Below are 25,377 nucleotides of genomic sequence, written 5' to 3'. Positions count from 1 at the left end.
TCCTCTCCAAAACAATATTCACTAACTTTCATTACTGTTGTCCCTAACAGTACATTACAAACCAGTTGGTAGTTTCACAATGTTTATGTCTGTAACCCTGCTTTTTGGTTCTTAAAAAATAGTGGTGTGCTAACTAAAGTACATACATTACCCCTTCCAAAAAAGTACTCATAAAAATTCTGATCTAATGACATCTCATTTTTATCAGTCGAACAATGTAGTCGTGAATCAGTGTCATGTAGATCTTTCTTGTAGCAGTGCAAAAGAACAATATACTTTTGAAATCTTTTCCTCTCAGCTGCTGACACCACCAGTATCACAATGGCACTGCAACAAACCATCACACGGCACTGAATCAACTGTGAAAAATCACCAGTACATGAATTTGTCCCCAACAATCCCAAAACAGTCATGAAGGTGCTATTTATTCGCTCCCATCCAGCAACCAGAACTTGCATCATTCATCCATTTGGCATTCATTGGACAGCCATCTTATGATCATCTAGTACCATTTGTACATCAAAGTCCTGCCACCCCAGCTCAAAACTGATTCCGGCACTATGATCGCAGATTGCAATACAGTGTACAAACTGAGCAGTGTGGCGATGAGCACATGCTGCCAAGTCAATAGCAGTTGCATCTGATGTAATGCTGTGTAGGACAACAGTCTAGCACTGCTACCTGGGTTCTCAAGCTGTACTGACATGATCACCATTCCTTTTGTGTGGACTACGGTCAACACCAGACTGTTGTCACAGGACATGGGGTATGTACTGAATGTCCTTTTATTAACAAAAGAGTTTAACACAGCTACTCACACTTTGATAACTGGATACTGTCCTCCTCAACCACCAGCAAATCTGGAATGCCTGCATAACACTGAACAAAAGAATGGCTTCCCACACCTGCAGTGGTGGATATATCTCATTAACTATTTCTTTCTAATGATATGAATATAATAGAGGGAAACATTCCACGTGGGAAAAATATATCTAAAAAGAAAGATGATGAGACTTATCAAACAAAAGCGCTGGCAGGTCGATAGACACACAAACAAACACAAACATACACACAAAATTCAAGCTTTCACAACCAACGGTTGCCTAATCAGGAAAGAAGGAAGGAGAGGGAAAGACGAAAGGGTTTGGGTTTTAAGGGAGAGGGTAAGGAGTCATTCCAATCCCGGGAACGGAAAGACTTACCTTAGGGGGAAAAAAGGACAGGTATACACTCGCACACACACACATATCCATCCCCATATACACAGACACAAGCAGACATTTCACTGCTTGTGTCTGTGTATATGCGGATGGATATGTGTGTGTGTGCGAGTGTATACCTGTCCTTTCTTCCCCCTAAGGTAAGTCTTTCCGCTCCCGGGATTGGAATGACTCCTTACCCTCTCCCTTAAAACCCAAATCCTTTCGTCTTTCCCTCTCCTTCCCTCTTTCCTGATTAGGCAACCGTTGGTTGCGAAAGCTTGAATTTTGTGTGTATGTTTGTGTTTGTTTGTGTGTCTATCGACCTGCCAGCGCTTTTGTTTGGTAAGTCTCATCATCTTTCTTTTTAGATATAAGTATTTCTTTCTCTTGACCAGACTCTCTATTGTATGTGTCTCCTTGTTCCATGGAAAATTCATCCAATATGTTCAGTATTCATTTTGGAGACATTTGACTAAATGAGTAAAAATATGCCTATGGCTACTCTGAAACTGCACATGTTTAATGAAATCATTAAGTGTACTGAATAACACTTGAAGCATAATAATATGAATGAAGGAATATTAGTGTTTAATGTCCTGTCAATGACGATATCATTCGAGACAATGCACAAGCTGAGGTTGTGAAAAGACAGGAAAGGAAATCAGCCATCCCAGCATTCACTTTAATTGATTCAGGGACACTACGCAAACACTATTTCTGGATCACTAGATAAGATTTGAACAGTCATCCTCCCAAACACAAGTCCATTGTCTTAAAATCGTGGCACTTCACTCAGTGGTAGCACAATAACAATGTGATGTTTAACTACTTTCATGACCAGGTGTATGAGGTATCATATGCACCATCAATGACTATTTCACAATAACAAAGTGCAACAAGAAATAGTATGCACTATGACAATGAGCAAATAGTTTACATGAATTATGTGCTTTGTTGGACAAGGTTACCATGCCTATGGTCACTTTACATCCCCTTTGCACTTACTCAGTGTTAACAAATACAGCAATAAATAGGATAATACTCTCAGAAGTAGTACAATATATATGCAACGAAAGTAAAACTTTACAAAATTCATACAGGAGTTATTAATTTTGAAAGTGGGGTGTGATTTGGAACAACACACTCATGGTAAAACAGCAGTAGAGAATGCAATTTAATACTCCCACATCACTGTATTTACTATTAGCTCCAAGCCAAGTAGAGCCAAAAATGGAAACCAACAATAAATCCTCAATCAAGTATTCTCTGGAAACAATTTTCTTTGGGAATTGTAGACACTACTGACAAGAGCAAGAATTATTGTGGTATTAAGGCATCTATGACGCATATTCTCACAGTGAGTTTTATGTTCAAGCATCAATTTTCAAAGCAGCTTTTTTGATAGTATTAACAGCAATGGAATATAAAACTGAAGAAGCAGATAATTTTAACGTCTGCAGCATTTTTTGGGTTTGTATTAAATACACATTATTACATACACATTTTATGGCCTTAAGTATTTGAATGTTTATTCATTCAATGAACAAGATTGAGTACCTTGAACTGTTTGCTCCTAAAGCAATGTACAAAACCATCCAAGAATGAACATGTTCTTATATCTATTTAGGTAATTCAGTTGCCATCTCCAAAATTTGCCTGGCACTAGCAGAAGACTGAAGTGATAATGAATGACTGGCATATCAGAGATACTAATAAATTCACTTCCATGTCACTGTATCAGCAGTGGATAATCAAACGAGACAAACTTTACCCTTCAGCCTGTCATGGTATGTTATAACGTCCTTACTGTAATTACAGTTGCAGCAACCTAAAAAATAATTATGTACTTCTTTGTCCTGTATATTTTCATAAATGGGAACTGAAGAAAACTTCACAATCCAAGATTGCTAAAAAGCATTTTATTGGATTACTGGTTTCGACAGAGCTACATTTTTTGGCGCATATTATGCTTTTGAACTTTTACCACATATTATGCACTAGTGTTACAAGTCACTTCACACAGCATATGTACACCCTACACTACTTGTAATTGGCACAATATAGTAGTATTTATGTCTGTACATAATACTCTTAAATCTTAAATACCAACATGTAGTGATCTTCATATGTACATATCCAATGTGAAGCGACTTGTAACACTGATGTATAATATGTGGTAAAAAATTTACAAGCATAAGATCCGATAATGACAGCATAGCTCTGTCGCAATTGGACATCAATGAAACACTTTTTTAGAGATCTTGGCTTTTGAAGTTTTGTTACCATACATTGTAGGTTGCCCCCAGACTGACCATGTCAAGAATATATAAATTTTCATAAAATTTAGACCTAGTGTTATGCTGTTAGTCTATTAACAATCATACCCTTTCACATACCTTTTGTTGATTTTGGTGTTCTGATCATATTTTCCAATACTGAAACATAAGACTCTCTTGTAACGTGTTGTCACCTGCACCTGCCGGTTCCAGATTTTGCAGGGATAAGAAATTTGTTCACCAACATGCTGAGTGTCTTATGAAGCTCATAATAGATAAGAAGTACCCCTAAAACCTCGTTCGCAAACAGATCTCACACATAACAGCCTTTCACAATCCAAGAACTGCATCCACACCTCCATATTAGCCACAAAGGAGCACCACACTCATCACACAGCATCATCCGAAATGAACAAGCTGCACCACATCCTCAGCTCGGGTTCTGTCTTCTAGTTTCATAATGTTCTGAGATGAGAAATATCCTACCCACATTCCATCTCAAATATCTGAATGTGATTTTCCAACACCTGAACAACCTATGGAATAATTTGGTCCATTCCTATGCCACTGCACCAGGGCCACATACTAGCGAGCACAAAAAGCATGCAAGAACTGGTATATCCATGCAGAACATCCTATTATAATCTTGTAATTGCCACTCTTAACACCCCCCCCCCCCCCCCCCTCCCTTAGAAGCATGGCCATTTGTGAAAACAGTTATGATATACATCAAATTTGCTACCTCTATCACACAACCTTTCATTTAGTTGGGAGTGGTATTTAGTTGAGAGTGGTTTAGTGTGATTCCAACAGCAGGTAGAGTGTCCAAGTAGTGCATTTTCTCAGGAGGTTACTCAACCTGAAGTTGAATGAAATATGCTCTCATCTAAGACCACAATGTTCCATTACTGCACACTATGGTAACTGCAGAAACAGGAACATTCACAGGTTTTACAGTTCAGGTACTAGTAACATCAGACCAATACCTGCTTCAGTTGGTTAGGTTTGTCTTGGTCAAAAATCTATACATGGCTAAAATAAGCTACCTAGAAACTGTAAATAGAGTGAGGGATATAGGTAAGAGGAGAAAGAGAGACAGGATTGAGATGAGCAAGGGATGGCGGAACTCAGTTCGTTCACTATTATTCAATAAGTTCTTGTGTAGAATTTGTACTATTCATCAGAATAAATTTTATCAGATACAAAATAATGAAAAGTACAGAAAAACAAGAGGCCAAAAAAAAAGTTGAAAGCAACAAAAACAAATGAGTTATTAGTTTTCAATATATTTTAGTTGTAAGAGAATCAACCACTTAACTGCATAAGTTCCTCCAGAACAGATATTTCTATCACAAATTCACCTGTAAGTGAGACTTGCACTCACCAGCATCTGTATGCACAAAGCTGCCCACAGCGAAGTCCAGACCAGCGAGGAGAAGAATAATGAGTAGTAGGAATTGTAGTTTCACAACCCACTTGACACCTGCTACATTAATGATTCCTAAGAGAAGAACAGCGGCACTAGCAAAACCTCGAGTAGCCCAAGGTGTATCTGTCAGACTAAATAGGCCAGCTATGGATTCACCAAATCCCAACACATTCAAGGCACATCCCACTGCCTATAAAAAAACAAAGATTTGTTGGTAATTTTATGAATAATATTTAGTGGATCATTTGTATAACAGAATAAAAGCAAACTCTCACTTCTCTATATTTACAGTTTATTTTGTTATACTGTGCTCTTTTTTCCTACTGTATATATTTTTTGCAATTTCTACACATGGTTACCAATTACATGTGTGGTTTACTTACCCATCACCACCTTACTATTGATATTAAAACCATTTTGGTGAAATGAACAAACCTGGCCAAAGACATACAGCAGCCCCAGAGCTCCTCCATACTGTGAACCAAGGACATGTGCAACCAGAAAATACACTCCACCACTTTCCATGCGACATCGTTCACAAATTCCAACAGCAGAGAGAACTGACACAAGTGCAACAGCCACTGGAACAAACAATAAAATAGATTACACCGATAGCTGTAAATCTGTAATTACAGGGTAACCAACACTGCAGACTAAGCAAAATGTGTTAAAGAGAAGAGATGACTGAGTTAGTTTAAAAGTGGGCTTATAAAGAAATACATACCCAACTACCTGATTATGCAAACAGCTACGTTTAACTACCTTTTCCACATCCCACACTGCAGAGTATTTGAAAAATAACTTCCCAAAATGGATCAAACATTTTATTGAGAGAGGAAGGGGGGGGGGGGGAGGGGGCAGGGGGGAGGAGGAGGAGGAGACAAAAGAGAAAAAAAAATTATGCTATGAGTACAATGATGTTGTGTATCAAAAGCGTGTTATGTCAATAAGACAAAATAAAGTTAAAAAATTAAAAGTTAACAGGTATGGATAAACTACCAGTCACATGTTAAGAAAAAGAAAGAATAGACGTCATTTGAGGTCCCTTAACTACTACTTGTTCTTCCCTCGTACATCTTGTATGTGGTCTCATCAGATTTTCTTCCCCATTGGATAATATCGCATTAGCTTTGTTTAGGGAGCCATCATGTTTCAGTTTTTTCTACACTACTGTATTTTAACAACCAAATTAACGGTAAACCATTGATTCTGTAAAGAATCAAACTCCCATGTACAAAACTGCTTCAAACTTTTAATTACTTTACAAATGAGTTAATGTGTTGCACATTTCACATTAAGCATGTAACTAAGAAAAAGCTTAGAAAAGTTCTGAAATTATGTTTAAAATTTGTTACAAGTCACTATGTGCTGTCATTATGAAACACTGGATGAGTGCTCCATTTTAAGTGAAAATTAGTTTTCCAAGCATCTCGATGTTTATGATGTCATATACCCTGCGTGTCACATGTGACATAATTTTGCTGGTACATTCAACAGTATATGTGGACACTGTCTGCAAAATGTATTGTGAATAGAATTAGTCCTAAAGAAGCAACAAATTAAAATGTCATGCATGTTGAGCAATTTAACTACATGAACAGTGAACATTTAATAAGTTGAACTTTTCCTTTTATCATTTTGTGGGACACTGCAGAAAGAAAAGTTTTTTAACAGTTTGAAATTATGAATAAAATTGGTTGCAACTCACAAACTGCTCTCATTCTCAAGTAATGGATACATACAGTCTGGGTATTTGTGTGCCAAGAATTATGCTGCCTCAAGAACAGCATTTTAAATTTTAAAATTTGAACAATAATCATATGAAACATTGAAAATCAAATTTTTGTTGCCCTTAGCCATTAAATAGGCAACATGCAAATGGGGTCATGCAACATGAATCATGAACCAGTTGGTAATATAGACATATAGATAGCACCTACATGATGACTTCATTTTTTCAGCTGTAAATAGGCTACAGCCTTTCAGATTCTACAAGAAAGCACAGAATTGTACTTTTCTAAAACCATGATTAAATGACATCAGTTATCTTGAGCCCCTTACCAATAATCTTACTGTAGACTTTAAATGCTGCTTACAATTCATTGATCTTTTTGTATTTTCCATAGTTACCTGATATTTCTGCATCTTGATTGATATGAGAACAAATACAACCTCTGTGAGATGCAACAAAGTGTAGTTAAGTGTCTCTGTGATCAATAATGAGTTTTATGATTGCTCATGCCAGTGCAGCAGTCATTATGCGGAGTCTACAGATGTGGTGAGTTTTGAACATTCTGCTGGATAAAGTATTAAAAGAAAAAGCCAACTAGTGTACTGAATGTTAGAGTCATGTCAGACAAATACTGAACAGTAATTCATAAATAGGAATGTCATCCAAGACCGAAGCATTCATGGACGTTTAAGTTTTATTTGAATCTTGTGACTGAGTGAGTTGTGCAGTGCATTAGGGAGGCCAATGGTTCAAACTTGCATCTGGCCATCCAGGTTTCGGTTTCCCTAAATTGCTCCAGGCAAATGTTGGAATGATTCCTTTGAAAGGGGCAGGGCCTATTTCCTTCCCCATCCACGACACAAAACCAAACTTATGCTCCTCCTCTAATGACCTCGATGTCGATGGGATGGTAAACCCAATCTTCCTTCCTTCTTCCTTCAAATGTTCTGGCATAATTTTGCTACAATAATTCAACAAGACCTTTTGAAATAGGGTATAATAAATTAATAGTGACATCTCAAACTACTGTGCTCAATGAACTCCATCTAAACGATTATCAAATAATACTAATGATGGAACAATCCATAATGAACATGGAGAGGAATAACCACTAACAAAGAGGAATATCACAACCGGCAATGCGTGTGTCAGACAATGACTTCATCACAATCTTAGGAAACAGCAAATGCAGCAGAACTACACTAAATGGTGAATGCATATGTTTTTGCTAAAAACGATGTCAAAAATGAGTGCTACTATGTGAATTATACGCTGTGAATACATGTACCTTTAAGAAACAACAGGCCACATGCTACCCTTAACAATGAGCGCTAACACTGAAGATACTACCGTAACTGTAAGAGACACAAGTATGCAGAACAATTTAACTGTGAATGATGTTTCTGCAAATTATTTGTGAATTTTGTTAAATAACATACATTGTGATAGTAACAAATTTGGGAAACTGGTATGCAGTTTATAACAGTGAAGGTTACTATACCAACAGTTAGTCATGAACCGGTAATGGTTGGACTAAGTCACTTGTTTGAGATTATCAAGGCAATGAATAATGATATTAAATGGCAGACTAATGGTATTAAATGCAATTAAATTGGATGGAGGATCATGTCAAAAAGAATGCAAAACAAATTCATTAACCATAATAAAAGTCATGAAAGGAATTCATGATATGTTCGCAGCGAAACAGAATGAATTATGTAACAAAATGATGATGGAACAATCCCAGCACAAATCAGAAGTTGACATATTACAATCTACAAAAGACAAAGATGGTATACACAATAAAACTACACTTCATCAGGTTGAAAGTAAAATCAATCAATACAGAGTGGAGATCACAGCAATAAATAGTGATTGTTCACAGCATAAAATGGTATCTGGTGTACACGAACAATGCATGGACCTGGTGGCTAAATCTGAATAAATGCAGAAACCAGCTTTAGATGAATGTATGCTAGAAGAAAAAATAAGTAATACGGTACCAGAGATATGTCACAGTATGCTGAGTCCAACAACAAACATACCAGTATTGGTACATGTAAGTTTCAGGACTTTAGAGCAACCTGAGCATTGTATCCCGTTGTTTTTATTGCCAATTCAAACATGTTTTCTCAACATTGCATTCCAAAAAACAAAACAAAAAATAGATAACTGTGTGAGCAATTTGAAAAATATGTGAAGCATGGGAGTAGCTGATAGTTACCATAATTTCAGTGAATTTCAGGTGGTATTTGGTCTATCAAACAACAGTGAGCAGTCAAGTCAAAATTATTGATGCCCCCAGCAAATAGCCACAGTAATGGTACGGTTCACGTATTGGGACTGTAACTCATATTTGTGGCCTAATAGTACTGTCTTTGACTGGTAATCAAAGAGTCCGCAGTCCCTGATTCAAACCTCACCACCGCTTAAATTTTGAATAACAATCATCAGAAATGGTGGCTGAAGACTTCCGCTATAAGAAGTCACTACCATTCTGGCAAAAGCCTTGTCACAGCAGGTGGAGAAGTGAAAAGATGTTCAGGGCACTCTCTTGCCCTCGTTGTGTGAAACTGCCTCTAAAAGGTGACAGAAACAGTAATGACCAATGGCATGAAGATTCAGAAGGCAATGCACCCCTGCATTAAAGACAGATAATATGTATCCATAGGACATTTGTCCTGTAACTGAAAAAGTGTCATGATGATCTCTCCCTGGCAAAATATTTCTAACTAGTCCCCCAATCGCATCTCCGGGAGGGGATTACCAAGGTGAAAATGACCATGAGAAAAAGACTGAATAACCAACAAAATGAGTTGGGGCATGGACTGTCAGACATCTGAACATGGTTGGGAAGCTAGAAAATCTCAAAAGTAAATGTTATGGTTTGATCTAAATATAGCAGCGGTCCGTGAAGTGAAATGCAAGAAAGACAAGCACTTCTGCTGAGATGAGTACTGGACAGTATCAGCAGCAGCTGAAAATGTTATATTGGGAGTAGAATTTGTTATGAATCGGAAGATAGGGTGGGGAGTGAGTTCCTTTGAGCAGTTCAGTAATAGGTCTGTCCTCAAGAGAATCAACAGCAAACCAACACCAACAATGATAGTTCAACTGTACATGCCAGCATTGCAACCAGAAGATGAAGCGATAGAGAAAGTACATAAAGATGCTGAATGGGATGTTCGGTACGTAAAGGTCTAACAGTCATGTGGGACAGGAATATCATTTGAGGAGAAGGAACAGACAAAAGGGTTATTGCATAACATAGGCTTGGTAATAGGAATGAGAGAGGAGAAAGATTAGCTGAGTTCTGCAATAAATTTCAGCTAGTAATAGCGTATACTCTGTTCCAGAATCACAAGACATGGAGATATATACTTGGACAAGGCCGGGGGGAAGATTTCAGTTAGATTGCATTGTGGTCAGACAGAGATTCTGAAATGAAACACTGGATTGTAAGCCATACCCAGATGTAGATATACCGTATTTACTCGAATCTAAGCCGCACTTTTTTTCCTGTTTTTGTAATCCAAAAAACCGCCTGTGGCTTAGAATCAAGTGCAAAGCGGAAGTTCTGAAAATGTTGGTAGGTGCCACCACAACTGACTTCTGTCGTCGAATATATGTAGTGCTTCGCAGGCACAAAGATAAATACTGGCACCAAAACCTCTGCGACAGTAAATAAATTAAAAAAAAGGTGGAAGACGAGCTTTCTTTCTCTGCCCTGAGTTTCGACCACTGCCTTTTTATACATTATCCAACGAAGTAAATACAAATTCCGTATTGTTCATCTTCGAATGTAGCAGCATTTCAATGTACTACGAAACTCCGACTGGCAAGACTGTTTGGGATGTTTGTCAGTATGGCCAACTCTGTGTTCTGAATTTTTTCCTATCTGTGAGAAGAGGTGGTTGCTAATAGGAACTTTTATGAATTGTGAATCACATGTAGTATTCTCTTCACCATAATAATAATATGAATATAAACATTTTGCATGTATTCTTTCGTGTTTGCTGCTATCTCATTTAAATTCTGTCTGCCTAATAAACTACGAAACTAGAGTGAGACAACAGCAAATGCAGAAGAATATACATATCATGTCATGTTTATATTTGTATTATTCTTAAGCCGAATAGTGATACAGTCAGAAATGAAACATGGCAATTGATTAGATTTTTAAATCTAAGATGACTCTAATTTCTGTGCTGAATGTAATGTACTAAAGAGGCGTCCGCAACGACTTTCAAACGGAGAAAAATTTTCGCTAAACTCTCGTTCAGAACATCTTCTATCATACGCAGTCTATTATTTGGTTTTTGTTGATCATTATCAAAAAAAGCAGCAGTGTAAGTAACAACAAATAGCAGTCTCTTGCCATTGTTTCGCTAATGAGACGATTCCTCTCTTTTTTTAAAACAAACAGTAAACAGCAGTAGCGTGCACAAAAGCAAGCCATGCCGCGAGCGGCGACAGGCCGTAAACACTCATTATCAGAATGCGACTAACAATGCATGACACAGTACTATAATGCATTTTCCGCTTAGAGTGACGTAAAGACCTATAACAAAGAGAACGGCACTTATCAGGTCAAAGAAAAATAAGCAATCAATTCAAACCAGACGAAGCACGTGAAAAAGGAAGGGTACCCGTATAAATACGGACGGAGCGCCTGACGCATAGCCTGGTAAAGCTTAACTGCTAAGCCTACGACTCGAACCAAACTACTATAGCTGTATCGTCATTCATTCGACCTAAATTGTGTCTCATATTACAATGGACCAACTTTTTTTCGATTTGGAGGTGCGGCCTAAACTTTTCTCTCCCCTTGAATTTCGAGTCTCAGATTTCAGGAGTGGCTTAGATCCGGGAAAAATTTTTTTTCCTTGATTTCGAGTCTCATTTTTCAGGTGCAGCTTAGATTCGAGTGCAGCTTAAATTCGAGTAAATACGGTAGATTCAGATCACACCTGAGTAATGATGAAGAGTAAGTTCTAGTTTAAGAGACTAATAAGGAAGAATCAATCAGCAAATAAGCGAGAGAGGGAAGTACTACGAAATGACGAGATATGCTTGAAGTTCTCCGACACTATAGATACTGTAATAATGAAATCTCAGTAGGCATTTCTTTAAAACTGAGGGCCAATCTTTCTCTTTTATAAAATGCAGATAATATTCACTTATGTTAATGGCAATTAGTTAAAATTGAAAAAAAAAAATTATAAGGAGGCAGATGTCAAAACAAGAGGGGAATTAAAATTATCCCAGCTTGCTTTGTCACAAGGTCAGGTCAGGCCAAATGTCGAAACCATGCTGACAGTCTTCTTTGACTTTGAAGGATTAATTCATCATGAATTCGTGCCACAGGGACGAACTGTTAATTGATGGTCCTTTTGGGAGTGTTGTGATGCATGCAAGAAAATGTGAGAAGGAAATGACCTGAAATGTTGTGAGACAATTCGCAGCTCGCGCATCACGATAATGCTCCCTCTACATTCATCTCTGTTGGTGCATGACTGTCGCACAAAAAATGAAATCACTGTGCTGCTTCTTCCTCCGTACTCTCCAGACCTGGCCCCTGCAGACCTTTTTGTATTTCCAAAGTTGAAAACCCTGTTGAAAGGATGGATATTTGCAATGATAGATGAGATAAATGAAAATTCATAGACAGCGCTTCGCGCGATCCAGCAAGAGGTGTATCAAGATTGCTCCGGAAGCTGAAATGGCATTGGTAGTGGTGTATCACTTGTGGAGGTGAGTATTTCAAAGAAAACCATGCACAATAGGTAAAAGGTAAGCACAGAAAAATTTTGTGGACAAAGTTCCTGAAGTTTCTAATTCAGTGCAATCAGATATGGCCATTTATGTCATATATTTTGATACTAACTCACTCATTAAAACCTAAGAGCACTTCCCTTTGATGTAGATTCATTAAATTTGGCAAGAAGAAAAATTTCACTGTACACGTAAAGGGAAAAAATTCAGAAAATTGTTAATTTGTAATTATATCAACACGAAACAAAATTTTTTTGTCATTTGTTATACAATTTCAGACTTGAAATTAAAACATTCTTGAAGGTCTTGGAGCCCCTGAGACTGATACCTTGCCAATATCAATGTTAATAGCAAGCAAAAATAGTTTGAGATCCTCGATTCATGGAATGAGTGAACTGTCTATTTACATAATAAAGCCCTTACAGAACCATCAGTGTACGAGACCTATTTGCACTCATACTACGAGGGGTGACTGAAAAGTAATACCTCTACCCTTGTAACTCTTCAACAGCTGGCAGCATTGGTATGCAGCAGGTACTTGCTTGTTCTGTAAGCCTCTTCTCTACAGCTCCAGTTGGTGGGAAGCCTTAGCATTGAACAATTGTGTTGTTACAGTGTTAAGTCAAGGTGATTTAAGTAACGTGCAGTCATTGAATTCTTGACAGCTTAAGGTGTCACCCCAAAGGAGATTCATCAGAGAATGAAAGCAGTTTATGGTGATTGCGTTGATGTGAGTACTGTGCATCATTGGGCAAGTAAGTTTAAAGATGTTGAGGCGGGAACATCTGACCTGCATGACAAACAAAGAGTTGGACGTCCTGTGACAGCATCCACCCAGTTTCACAAGCAAAATGTTGACAGACTGATTCAGGCCGATTGTCATATCACTCAAAGAGAAAATGCAAACAGTCGGCATTTCACAAGAACATGAGGGTCACATTATTGCTTTGCTTGGCTATCGGAAGATCTGTGCACGATGGGTACCCTGGATGCTGACTCCTGAAATGAAAGCACACAGACTTGAAATTTGCCAGGAACTCCTCTCGCGTTATGAGAATGAAGACGCACAGTACTCACATCAACACAATCACCATAAACTGCTTTCATTCTCTGATGAATCTCCTTTGGGCTGACACCTTCTGCTATCAAGAATTCAATGACTGCACGTTGCTTAAATCGTATTGACCGACCGTCTGTGCAGGGTTCAATACTTTACTGTAACAACACAACCGTTCAAAGCTAAAGCTTCCGGTCAACTGGAGCTGTAGAGAAGAGGCTATGGAACAAGCCCATACCTGCCACATACCAGTGCTGCCAACTGTTGAAGAGTTACAAAGATGAAGGCATTACTTTTCAGTCAACCCTCGAATTTATTTATTGATTCAGTTATTTTTAAATCATGAAATTATGTTTTACAGGGGATCTCCTAAACATGCCTGGGATGGGCTTCTATCTTTTCTGTGAGAAGGAAGCTGTAGTTTGAGTATGTTATTTAGAGAAAGATATTGTGCCTTGTCTTTTCGTTGGTATGCTGGAATGGAATGACACAAGTTGTATGGATTTTTTAAGGGAAAATAGTTGTGCTTAGCTGTTAAGTAGAAATCATTCCAGTTTTATAGAAAGGAGCAATTATCTCTGAATCCTTTGAATAATTGGGTATATGATCATAGTAAGTTACCATAGTCTTAAGTTTCCTTTTCTTCTGTTTCTCTTCAGAAGTCAAGCTAGGAAACTGCACTAAACTTTCTGTTGCCATTCCATAGTAGGAGGTAAGAACCACTTGATGGGCCTAAAGGGGGTGAAGCTGGTGGTGTCTATTCTGTAGGATTGACAAAGATTCCACCTCTGGGCCACCAGCGAAGTACCTTGTACCCACCCCCTCCCCCCCAAGAAGGGAGATCGAGGTGGGGGATGGGGAGGATACCAGCCATTTGCATATATCTTCTGTCTTTCTTAGGGCATCTATCTTCTGTCTTTCTTAGGACCTTCACTCCTAGTTCTTCCTTTTCCTTTCTTTCTTCCCCTATTGGGGTACAAGGTCTTTCCTCCCTCTGTCCATATGCTAAAGTTCCATCGCGACAAACCCTTCCTTATATCCATTCAATATAACTTGTTATAACAAGACAAGCATAAGGTAGGGCAGTCCTAGAAGGTTTCTGACCCTAGTAGTGTAATTTTTAATTGCTAACTACTATGGGTATGAGTCAATACTGTAATAAGATTGGAAAGAACACTCTGATTTATTGTATTAGTTTTAAATGCACAATTTTTCAGACTGGCACAAAACACTTTAACAATTATAAATCTCTCAAAAACAAATGTGACAAGCATATTCTCAAATACCGTATCAAATTGCTATATGAGATAGACAAGCTATCTGTTTTACTTGCTTTCTTAACTACCTATTTGGTCCCTTTTGCAACATGCTGTGATGATAAAGCAACTTACACACATACAAATTTTTGTATGTAAAACGTATTGCCTTATGCTGGTCTGGAAAAAAAAATGTGGTGTACGTTAGTGTAATGAAAAGTCATAAAGTTAAAAAAAAAGATATTCTGGATAACAGGCTAACAGTGGTAATGTAAATAATTGAAGTATTAAATTTGGTAAAGTAGTCTGATGCTTGTTCATGTACATGGCGTGGCAGGTGAGAGGGTATGAGATTTTTCGCTGTTTTATTGGTAAGAACTCCAATTTAAAAACGCCATTTGATTAATAAAAAAAAAAAAAAAAATCCCACACTAGCTTGACGTAAAAATGAACATGTGTACATAACTGTGTGTTTCGGTAAAATTTCGAGGGTTAGAACTATCTTTATCATCTATGAAAATTTATTACAGAGCACAGTCTATTGCAGTTGTTCAATTTATTTGTCTGATATATTGCTTACGGGCTTTGTGTGGTTATGAGAGCTGTAGGACTGTGCTTGACATCATAAAAAGAACAGCAAAGAACTCCTGCACTGAATTTGGCTCCAAGGATTATCAATGACTCTAACATGATATACTGAAACAATGTCAATGTATACTGAATCTTTCTGAAATAGCATTTAGTGCAGTTGGTTGAATATCTGACTCTGAACTGAATATCAGCTTCACAGAAATATACATGATAATGACTAATCTCTTGTCTAATGTATAGTCAATGTATCATAAATTCTGATTTCAACCCCCAAGTTGTAGGAATACTGATGTTGTAAACATTGAACCAAGATTTAAGAACATTTCATCCAGTCAGAAGTTTGATGATGACTACAGGGCACACATATAGGTTATTCATAACACACATGTTGATCGAACTCTCACATTATATATAGGGTGGAAAATTTTAATCCATAATGGGGAATACCTCAGCACAGAGGTGAGATACAGAGTAATGTTTTAAGCAAAAGTGGTAGGTGGTAAACAGGGGCATACATTGCAACTAATGGCCGTGACGTTGAACATGATTTTCAAGGTGCTTTGGACCTTAAAACGAGTTTTTTTAGATGTGAACCCTAATATTTGATTGAAGATTTGAAAAGAGCAGCAAATTTTACATGTAAAATGATGCTTTTTTCAAGGTCATGGCAAGGTTCAATAAGCAAATATGCTTTTAGTTCTAGTAGTGATTAACCTGGCACAAAGGAGGGATACAGCAATATACAATGTTATATACAAATTGGAAGGGGCGTAATGGATCATGTATCATTACCTACAACCATGATCTTTAAGTTAGTTATCAAACATCACTCGAAGACTGAGTTTTGTTTCATGGAAACACCTATTTTTTATGACGGATTTGGAAAGAGCTAAGAGAGATTCGAACTTTTAGTTTTAATTAACGTGTTTATTGGCAAAAATAAAACATTACAACATATAAATGCTATTTTGACATTTGCAAGACAGAACAAACATAAATAAAATGTAGATCATTGATTTACAAGTCACTAAATGAGACCCTCATTTCTCATTCCTCTGGATCCCATTCCAATTTGTATCTAACATTGCATTTTGCTGTATCCGTCCTCTATTCTGAGTTAATCACTACAAGAACTAAAAACATATTTGCTTATTTAACCTTCACTGAACCTTGCCACAACCTTGAATAATACAGTGTTTTATACATAAAATTTGCCACTCTTTTCAAATTTTAAATCAAATATTAGGGTTCCCATTAAAAAAATAAATAAATAAATAAAACTTTAACCTACAAATCACTCTGAAAATCACATTCAATGTCACGGACATTAGTAATAACACATGAATCTCTTTGCCACCTACTACTTTTATCTAAAACATTTTGCCGTATTTCATTTATATCCTGTGTTATTCTCCATTATGGATTAAAATGGTCCACCCTGTATATCATGAATTTTATATTTAATTGATACAGGTATTAGAACTGATAAAAAGCACAAAAAAATAAAATCCAAACCAGCACTCTGTCGATTATCTGATTATAATCTCCAAAGCTACTGTGTGAAACATCCGGCCTGACACAAAAATCACCTAATCTTAGTGAATTAAAGTTTCTTGAAAATCTTTGAAGTCAATTTTCTGGAGAATTTTTGATAGTTACATCAAACTGCTCTGGGAATGATATTTGCATTCATGTACTTCATGTACCATAAGTACAAAGAATTACATAAAATCCAACTGCTCGGTTGCCTCCTTGTACGTCATCCTGCATCATCCTACAATCACTCAATGACAAAACTGTCCTATACAATACAATGTCATCAGCAAAAAACTGCAGACTTAAGTTCATCCTATCTGTCAGATCATTTATGTATATAGAGAACAACAGCAGTCCTGTCACGCTTCCCTGGAGTGTTCCCGACAGTAGCCTCATCTCTGATGTGATGTATACAGCAAAGCACTTGGTTCTATTACTTAAGAAGTCTTCCAGCCACTGATATTTCTGAGAACCTATTCCATATGCTCAAACATTTGTTAACAGTCTGTAGTCAGACACTGCGTCAAATACCAATAAAGACTTGCACAATTCATTTTTGGTGATGATGTTCATTACAAATTATCAAGTAACAACTTGACTGAAATGATTGGATTGCATTTCTAATCTTTTACATTATTGCTTTTAATATATTTTCTTTGTACATTATGAAAATATCAATTTTTTGAATGGGTGGTCATTCATTAGATTACATACCAGTAGCTAAGACAATAAGGACTGCATTCAGAACGCCAGCTTGTGCTACAATCCATCCTGATCGTAAAAATACAATGACACCAAATATATTTATTAGGCACGAAGTGAAAACTCCATCCCACTGACCAAACAGCACAGGCTCAGATATGAAAAAGTTTGATTTCCACCATGGTTTATCACCCTGAAACACAAGGAATGAAAGAGTAATTCAATACACTAGTTAACATTTATCATACATACCCTATACTGTGTAAATGGCTCATATATCTTTCTCACTTTGGATTTACATGATTTATGTACATTAACATCACTGATAGTATGAAGAACATATGCATGAAGACACTGACCATATTTATATGAAGCAACAGAAAAATTTTTCTTCTTTATTATTTTGTTCACCAATTACTACAGCAGTTTCTCAACCTTTTGAGCATGAGAGAAAATTGTACAGGCACTCAGAGGTTTCTTTAGATGTCTGTATAGGGCAATACAGGAATCAGAAACTCAGAAAGTTAATAATAATTGTGTCAAAAGGCAAACTCGCTAAAGAAAACCATAAAATTATGTGACAGAATTGTTGGACATGAGAGAAAATATTTTGTACCACCAATAAAACCATACAGAAGTACACAACACTTTCCTAGTTTTCAGAAGTGCTAGTTCTTTCCACAGTGAGGAGAGAAGAACGGGTTGATACCATAAAAAGTTATACGGTCAGTTTGTTTGATTAAGACAAACCCTTGCAACACGCACTTCTTAAAGATGCACCTGTATCTTAGCAATGTGCTCAATATCTCAGGCTATTTGCACACAACAGTAACACTTATCAAACATGTCATGCTGATCTTATTAGGCGAGTAGGCCCTAGTGAAGAGGATGATGATGGTACAAAATGTCAAGGGCAGTCATAAACTGGCTTAGAAATCTGAGCTGCTCAATGTATTTATTTATTTATTTTTTTTTTTTATTTATTGATTTATTTAACCTGGCAAGATTAGGGCCAACAGGCCCTCTCTTACATCTAACCAGGCATTCTACTTATTTTACATTCATATGTTTTAGTAGGCATGTTAAACTACATCTAGTACAAAAAGTGAAAGAAACAATTAGAAAGGTACACCTGGAAAAATACATACATATAGAGTTTATATTCGTAGATCATAAGTACTGTTATAATTAGACATTATTGAAGAGACAGATTTTAGGTAGGAGTGCTAGCAGCAGGGAGTATGAGGGAGACTCATGGTGAAGTGAGGAGAAGAATAGAGAGACATGATGAAACATAATTAAGGAAATATAAAGGAAAAGATGATTGCGTGGCTAATAGAGATAGATGAAGAGGAAGGCATCTCAGGAGCAAGATAGGAGACGCTAGCTTTGCTATTTGACAGATGAGAGGATTGGCCTTGTACATTAATTTTGTGGAGAACGTTATGAGGATGATAGTAGGAAATGCTTCAACTTCTTCTTAAATTCTTAAAAGCAGCAGGAGATTGAATTTTGCGCAATGTAAGGGGCAGTTTGTTCCAGAGGCGGACAGTGGCAACTGAGAAGGAGTTTGCAAAAGTTTTTGTTTTGTGAGTGGGCACAGTTAGGATACCAAATAAGAGTGACCTCATGTTTCGATTATGATGGCATGACAGGTTTTTAATCTCTGAAGCAAAGTACTGGGGTGCTTGCGCGACGAGGAGTCGGTGAAGTAGACATAGAGTGTGGTAGTCATGCAATTTGTCCGGCCACAGGCACCCTAGCTCAGAGTATGAAGCACTAACAAGATCATATCGGCGAATGTTGCAGGTGTAACGCACACAGGCATTCATGGTTAGTTCTAGCCGTCTTTTGTTTTCACTACTCATGTCTTGTTGAATCACATCACAATAGTGGAGGTTCGGTAGAATGAGTGCTTGCACGAGCTGGCATTTCAAGTCCTGTGGAAATATGTTACGAAACTTTTTGAGAGCATAGAGACAAGCAGACGTCTTTCGGCACACTGCGACTGTATTCTCCGCCCACTTGAGATGCTCATCCAACGTTACACCCAAGTTCTTAACTGTTTTCTGATATGATATTGGAGTACCGTCGAGAAGAATAGGAAGTAGCCGTTCGCGGAGATCTGAACTTATTAATTTCTGATGGGCTATTAAGATTACTTGCATCTTTTTTGCATTTAGTTTAAGCCCCAGATTTTTCGCCCATGTCACTACTGAAGACAGATCATCATTCATCTGGGCGATTGCAGTGTTTACATCTTCAGGTCTGACGCTTAGGTACAGCTGGAGGTCGTCGGCATAAAAATGATATTTACAGGAGGACAGAACCGACGAAATATCATTGACATATAAAGAAAACAAAAGTGGCACTCCCGAGGAAACATGTTTCCAGGAAGATTTTTCATTTACACAGACAACACATTGCTGTCTGTCTTTTAAGTAGCTTTCAAACCATCTCATTGCACTATCAGAGAAATTAGGCTGTTGCATTTTTCTGAGCAATATGTCAAAGTTAACAGCGTCAAAAGCTTTGCTGAAGTCCAGTAATGTCTATATTGTTGCCTTTCGATTGTCGATGGCATATTTCAGGTCATCAGTTACTTTAATTACAGCAGTGTTTGTGCTGTGATGTTTACGGAAACCGGATTTGGTCATGAACAATATACTCAAGTGCTTTGGAAACAGCAGGCAGTATGCTAATTGGTCGGTAATCACTAGGCAGTAGTGGATTTTCGATCTTAGGGATGGGTCGAATTATGCTTCTTTTCCATGCAGTGGGGTATATTCCGTTCATGAGGTAAAAATTAAATATGTCAGTTAAGACATGTACTAAGATATCGGACACATTCTTCATCATGGTTATACCGATTCTGTCATTGCCTATTGCATCAGAAGAGATTCTCATTATTGCTTTTCTTGCTGTATTTGTTGTTACAAGTTTTAGATGGAAGGTATCGTTGTTAGTTATCCTGTTTGGGGATTCTTGCGGATGGTAATTATCAGCCGTGGGGGTATTCAGAGGTGCAGAGAAGAATTCATTTAATTCGTTAGCTGACACATGAAAAGTAGTTTCCGATTTTGCCTTTCCGTCCCCAAGCTACGGAGATTCTTCCGTAGAGTCATGGGCGTCAGATCGCTGCATACAAGGGAGCGAGCGTGCCTGATTTTAGCATTGTGAATACATTGTTTCACTCTGTTCTGTAGCTATCTATATTCTTCGAAACGCTCGGGTTTCGGATCTGCCTCGAAACGCCTGTGGGCAGCATCCCTATTAGTCATCATTTGGCATAATTCAGCTGTCAGCCATGGAGCAGGAGATTTTCTTACACGGATTGTGTGCACAGGTGCATGTTTGTCATAGAGGGCAGTGAGTTTATCACCAAGTTCATTAATTTTGCCGTCGATTGTAGGTTCTCTGATTATTTGATGCCATGAGATTTCTGAGCAATCAGCTGTTAGAGCGACAAGGTCAATACGTTTCATGTTCCTACAAGTTATGTAACGTGATTTGATCCTTGGGGCTGCACAGAGTAGGCTAGGAATATTACATAATGTGCTGAGAGGCCAGCGGCCGATGTTTGACCAACATCTCTTACTTTGTCAGTCTGTTTCGTTGCGATTACGTCTATAAGAGTATGACTGTGCGCCGTATGGTGTGTAGGTTGTAATGGAAGAATGTTCATGCTATTGCAACTAAACAGTCTTCTTAGGTTTATTGCGGAGGGAGTGTCTCTTAGCAGGTCTATGTTCAAGTCACCCATTACGATGACATGTTCGTATTGACACTGAAGTGAATGTAATTCCGACTGGAAGGAACACATTGAGCTTATTTTTGGCGGCTTGTACACGACGCCAGTCAAGAACTTCTGACCTTGTATATTTATTTCAATGAACATGAATTCAGCTTCTTTTTCTTCAGCAGGGTTTGACGTACATAAGACTTTCGCTTTGAGATCTGTTCGTATATATGCGCCGACCCCACCACCTCGCTTTTCTGATCTGTCTGCCCTAAGAAATGTGTACCCAGGGAGATGAATAGATGCAGAGGATATGTGTGGTTTCAACCAAGTTTCAGATAAGAGTATTACGTGGCAGTTTAGTTGGTTGAAGAGGAACGTCTGGAATTGCAACAAGAAGTGGATCACTGAGTTTCAAAACCCTATCTCAAATTTCCCAACTGGGAGCCAATTATTTGCACAAGATCTCAGATCAATGAGTCTGCACAGGCACATATGCATTCCTGGTTTGCACTCACCAATTTATCTTCCTACAAAGCCCTTGTAAATCAATAAACCACAAATGGTGATGGTGGTATTACAGCGTAATAGCACAGTTACAAGTGGCCTTGCAGAATATGAGCACACTTCTAAACATATAGTCTGGAGTGGTTTTTAGTGTAACATGGATTACTCATGAGAATGACCTTTGTACCCCTGAGGACGCTCACGCTGGCGAAAGATGGTTGTATCTCTTATAAACATTTTATGTAGCATGAAACATACATGGTGTGTGCTGTGATCGGTGATCTGTACAGATGGTGCATATGCAGTGACATAACACAGCAGGGGCAAGGCGCGGAATGGTGAACACAGTGGCACTTGCTGGGTGTGGACATTTATGTCTCTGTGACACCCCTTGAGAGTGTCAAACATCTCAGAGGGAACAAACATACTAGAATGTAAATTATCAAGACAAATGAAGACCGTAAATCTTAGATCACTGTAAATCTTAGATCTTAAGTCGAGTTAGATGGGCCAGACATATTGATTGAGGTATCTGAATTTATGAGTTATTGATAATTTGATATGTCTTCACAATTGATGTACCACAGAAGATATTCATTGACAACATTTTCGTCATTCAGTAGGTGGAATAAGTGACACACTCTCTTGCAGCATCACCCTTCCTGGAGACAAAGTCAAAGGGAATAAGTACACATACAGCCAGGATAAGGAATAGTCCGACAACAAGAACAAAACAAAACAGCGAACATATTGGAAGAAGAATACTCAAAGGTATCTTAGATCACATCGCACTGACTGATCTGACACAGTGTTTCCTACTCACAGGGTTACAGTCGAGTTGACATACAAATAAACACACACACAAAAGAAAGGGACACCCAAGTTTCTTGCATAATCTTCAATCTCAAAATAACTTTGGATCTCTGAAGATACAGTTCCATGATATATTGTGTAGCCTCCATACTGAATGCTATGGTCACACCTACCCTATTTCTGAACATATCAAAATTTATAAGGTCAATCACTCAAATACATCACAAGTCAATAAATGTAGCAATGCTACTAGCGTTTCAGGGTTTTAACTCCATCAGGAAGTACCACCATGTTCATTAAACAATGGTTCCCTGGGTCCTGGTTAACTACGATTAGAACTGGGCTGGTCCTATACGTGTCTGTTGACCACCTGTTGCCCAGATGATATGTACTAACTAGCATCTTGAGACAGGAGACCTATGCTGGTCTACACAGACTATCAACAAAGTAATATTTTACAAATGCTTGGTGATTATATGCAATTTGTTGTTATGTGTTTCAGATGAGGTAATCAATTTAATTTCCTGCAAAACAATAGTCCCATAAATTATGTAGATTCATTTAAATGTAAAATAGTGCCCCTATTTAGAGCTCTGATTGGTTAAAATAATGTCATGAAAGGTCCAAAGTTACATATCATTTACTAAGGAGAAAATAGAAACTGTATTTTATGCACATTCAACTAGTCTTTTCATGGTAAGTTGCACCTGTCACATTGTGACTGTGAGGCTGGACAAAGTGTAAACTGCAATGAATAAACACTTTGGAATGAAGAGGAAAACTTTATAACTTTATTACAAACGAATGAGAGGCCACTGTAATACCCACAAACGGAATGCCATCAAGATACTACGTTCTCAGAGTCCTACCAGTATGTAACACATGATATATTACATGCTACGCTGTGAAATAAGTTACTTCTTGGTGAGGAAATCATTTTATGGGGCTAAATAAACAGAATTTAAATGCATCTGTCAATCTGCAAAAGACATTATGGAAACATATTGGTCATACCTGAAGACAGTTTTAAAAGCAACCATGAAAGAAGAATAACACAGAATTTACATACAGTGAGAAGGAAAGAGCTACCACATAATTAATCTGTGAAGGAAAGTATAAAAACAACAAAATTTAAAAACAGGTGGAAGATATGTGAGCTAAAATCACCATCAGAAGCACTATTAAAGTGCCTACTAATAACAGCAAAGTTATCTTAATGAGTCAGATCCTTGATGTTTGGAAAGTGGTTTACAACCACAAAACCAGTTTTTGCTTTTTTATTAATAGATACTGAACACAATTTTATCAGAGGGGAAGTGTAACATTAGTCTTTATTTTCCTATCATCACCTTCCAATGCAGTATGAAGGAAAGCAAGACCAATATATTGCAACTAAAAAGATCAAACAATGGAAAATTCAGGATGGAATGAAACATTATCATGAAAAGGAAAGTTGCCACTCACCATATAGGACAACAAAAGGAACTGTCACAAATAAAGCTTTCGGCCAGTAAGGGCTTCGTCAAAAATAGATGACACACAGACACACATTCATACTTGAACCACACATTGTGTGTGTGTGTGTGTGTGTGTGTGTGTGTGTGTGTGTGTGTGTGTCTGTCGTCTATTTTTGATGAAGGCCTTACTGGCCGAATGCTTTATTTGTGATAGTCTTTTTGTTGTGCCAATCAGCAACTCAGCATATCTGCTATATGGTGAATGGCAACTTTCCTTTTCATAATACTATTACAAGTGATTTTCAGACATAACTGTGCCTCATAAGTGCAATGCTGTTTCAGTAAGTTTATTACAAAATTAAACTAATCAATTCAAAGAGTATGACACATTTTTTCACTTTATTTTTACAGCTACTTGTTTCTTTATGAGGGAGTCTACATCAAGATTAAACACACAATAAATAAAATAACAAAAATTAATATGAAAATAATCAGTTTTTGAAAATATATTGTAATTGAATGGATAGAACATCTACTCACCAAGCAACAGCAAAAAAATACACATATAAAAGGTATTAAATTTTGCAAGCTTCCATAGCCAGTGACTCCTCCTTTCAGCAGAAGGGTTGAAGGGGAAGGAAGAGGGGTGAAGGAACTTGCTTTACTTTTTCATGTCCAGAAACTACCAGCTATAAAAATCGTCACGATTGCACCTGAAAGGGCAGTTCTGGCAGGCGAGCAGATGCTCCATATCCTGCACAGTGCCACAGTCACACTTATCATCCATGGTTCCAAGACTCCACCTAATCATATTTGTCTTCACTGAGACCACCCCTGTCCTTAATCTATTCAGCATCCTCCATGTCTTCCAGTTTGTGCTCAATCCACTGGGCACTTCCTGTGCAGGTGGGTAATCAGCTGGTGGTTCTTCTTAGAAGAAGTGAAGGAAAAGAACTGACAAGATTTAGGAAAAGGGGTGGAATCTGGAAATGTCACCCAGAGCCCCAGGTCAGGGGAGACTTACTGGATAAATATTTCAAATCTCAACCAGTGCAGATCCCAACAATCAGTCTTTCCTTCCAATCCCATCCAGTAAGTCTCCCCTGATCCAGTCTTCTTGGTGACTTTTCTGAATTCTACCCCTTTTCCTAAACCTCACCAGTCCTTTTCCTTCATCCTTCTTCCTTCCCCTTCAACCCTTCTGCCAGAAGAAGGAGCCACTGGCTGTGAAAGCTTGCAAACTTAATACGTTTTCCAACTGGTTTGTAGATTTTTTTATCTATCCAGTTACATTATATTTTCAAA

At 37.7% G+C, this 25,377-nt stretch overlaps 1 protein-coding gene across 3 annotated transcripts in view; it reads right to left on the bottom strand.

Moving 5' to 3' along the window:
- The window catches only part of LOC126088105 (solute carrier family 12 member 8), a 189,238-nt gene that overhangs the window by 123,408 nt on the left and 40,453 nt on the right, over positions 1–25,377 (bottom strand). For all 3 annotated transcript variants that reach the window (XM_049906204.1, XM_049906212.1, XM_049906221.1), the window contains exons 3-5: positions 17,569–17,749; positions 5,343–5,488; positions 4,863–5,097 (exon numbers count right to left, since the gene is read on the bottom strand). In XM_049906204.1, the coding sequence (XP_049762161.1) occupies positions 4,863–5,097; positions 5,343–5,488; positions 17,569–17,749 (562 nt within the window). The remainder of the gene's footprint in view (positions 1–4,862; positions 5,098–5,342; positions 5,489–17,568; positions 17,750–25,377) is intronic.

This window comes from Schistocerca cancellata, chromosome 1, assembly GCF_023864275.1.
Source record: "Schistocerca cancellata isolate TAMUIC-IGC-003103 chromosome 1, iqSchCanc2.1, whole genome shotgun sequence".
Lineage (NCBI taxonomy): Eukaryota > Metazoa > Arthropoda > Insecta > Orthoptera > Acrididae > Schistocerca > Schistocerca cancellata.
Note: the sequence above shows the minus strand (reverse complement) of the source record. Positions and strands in the feature narration are given on the sequence as shown.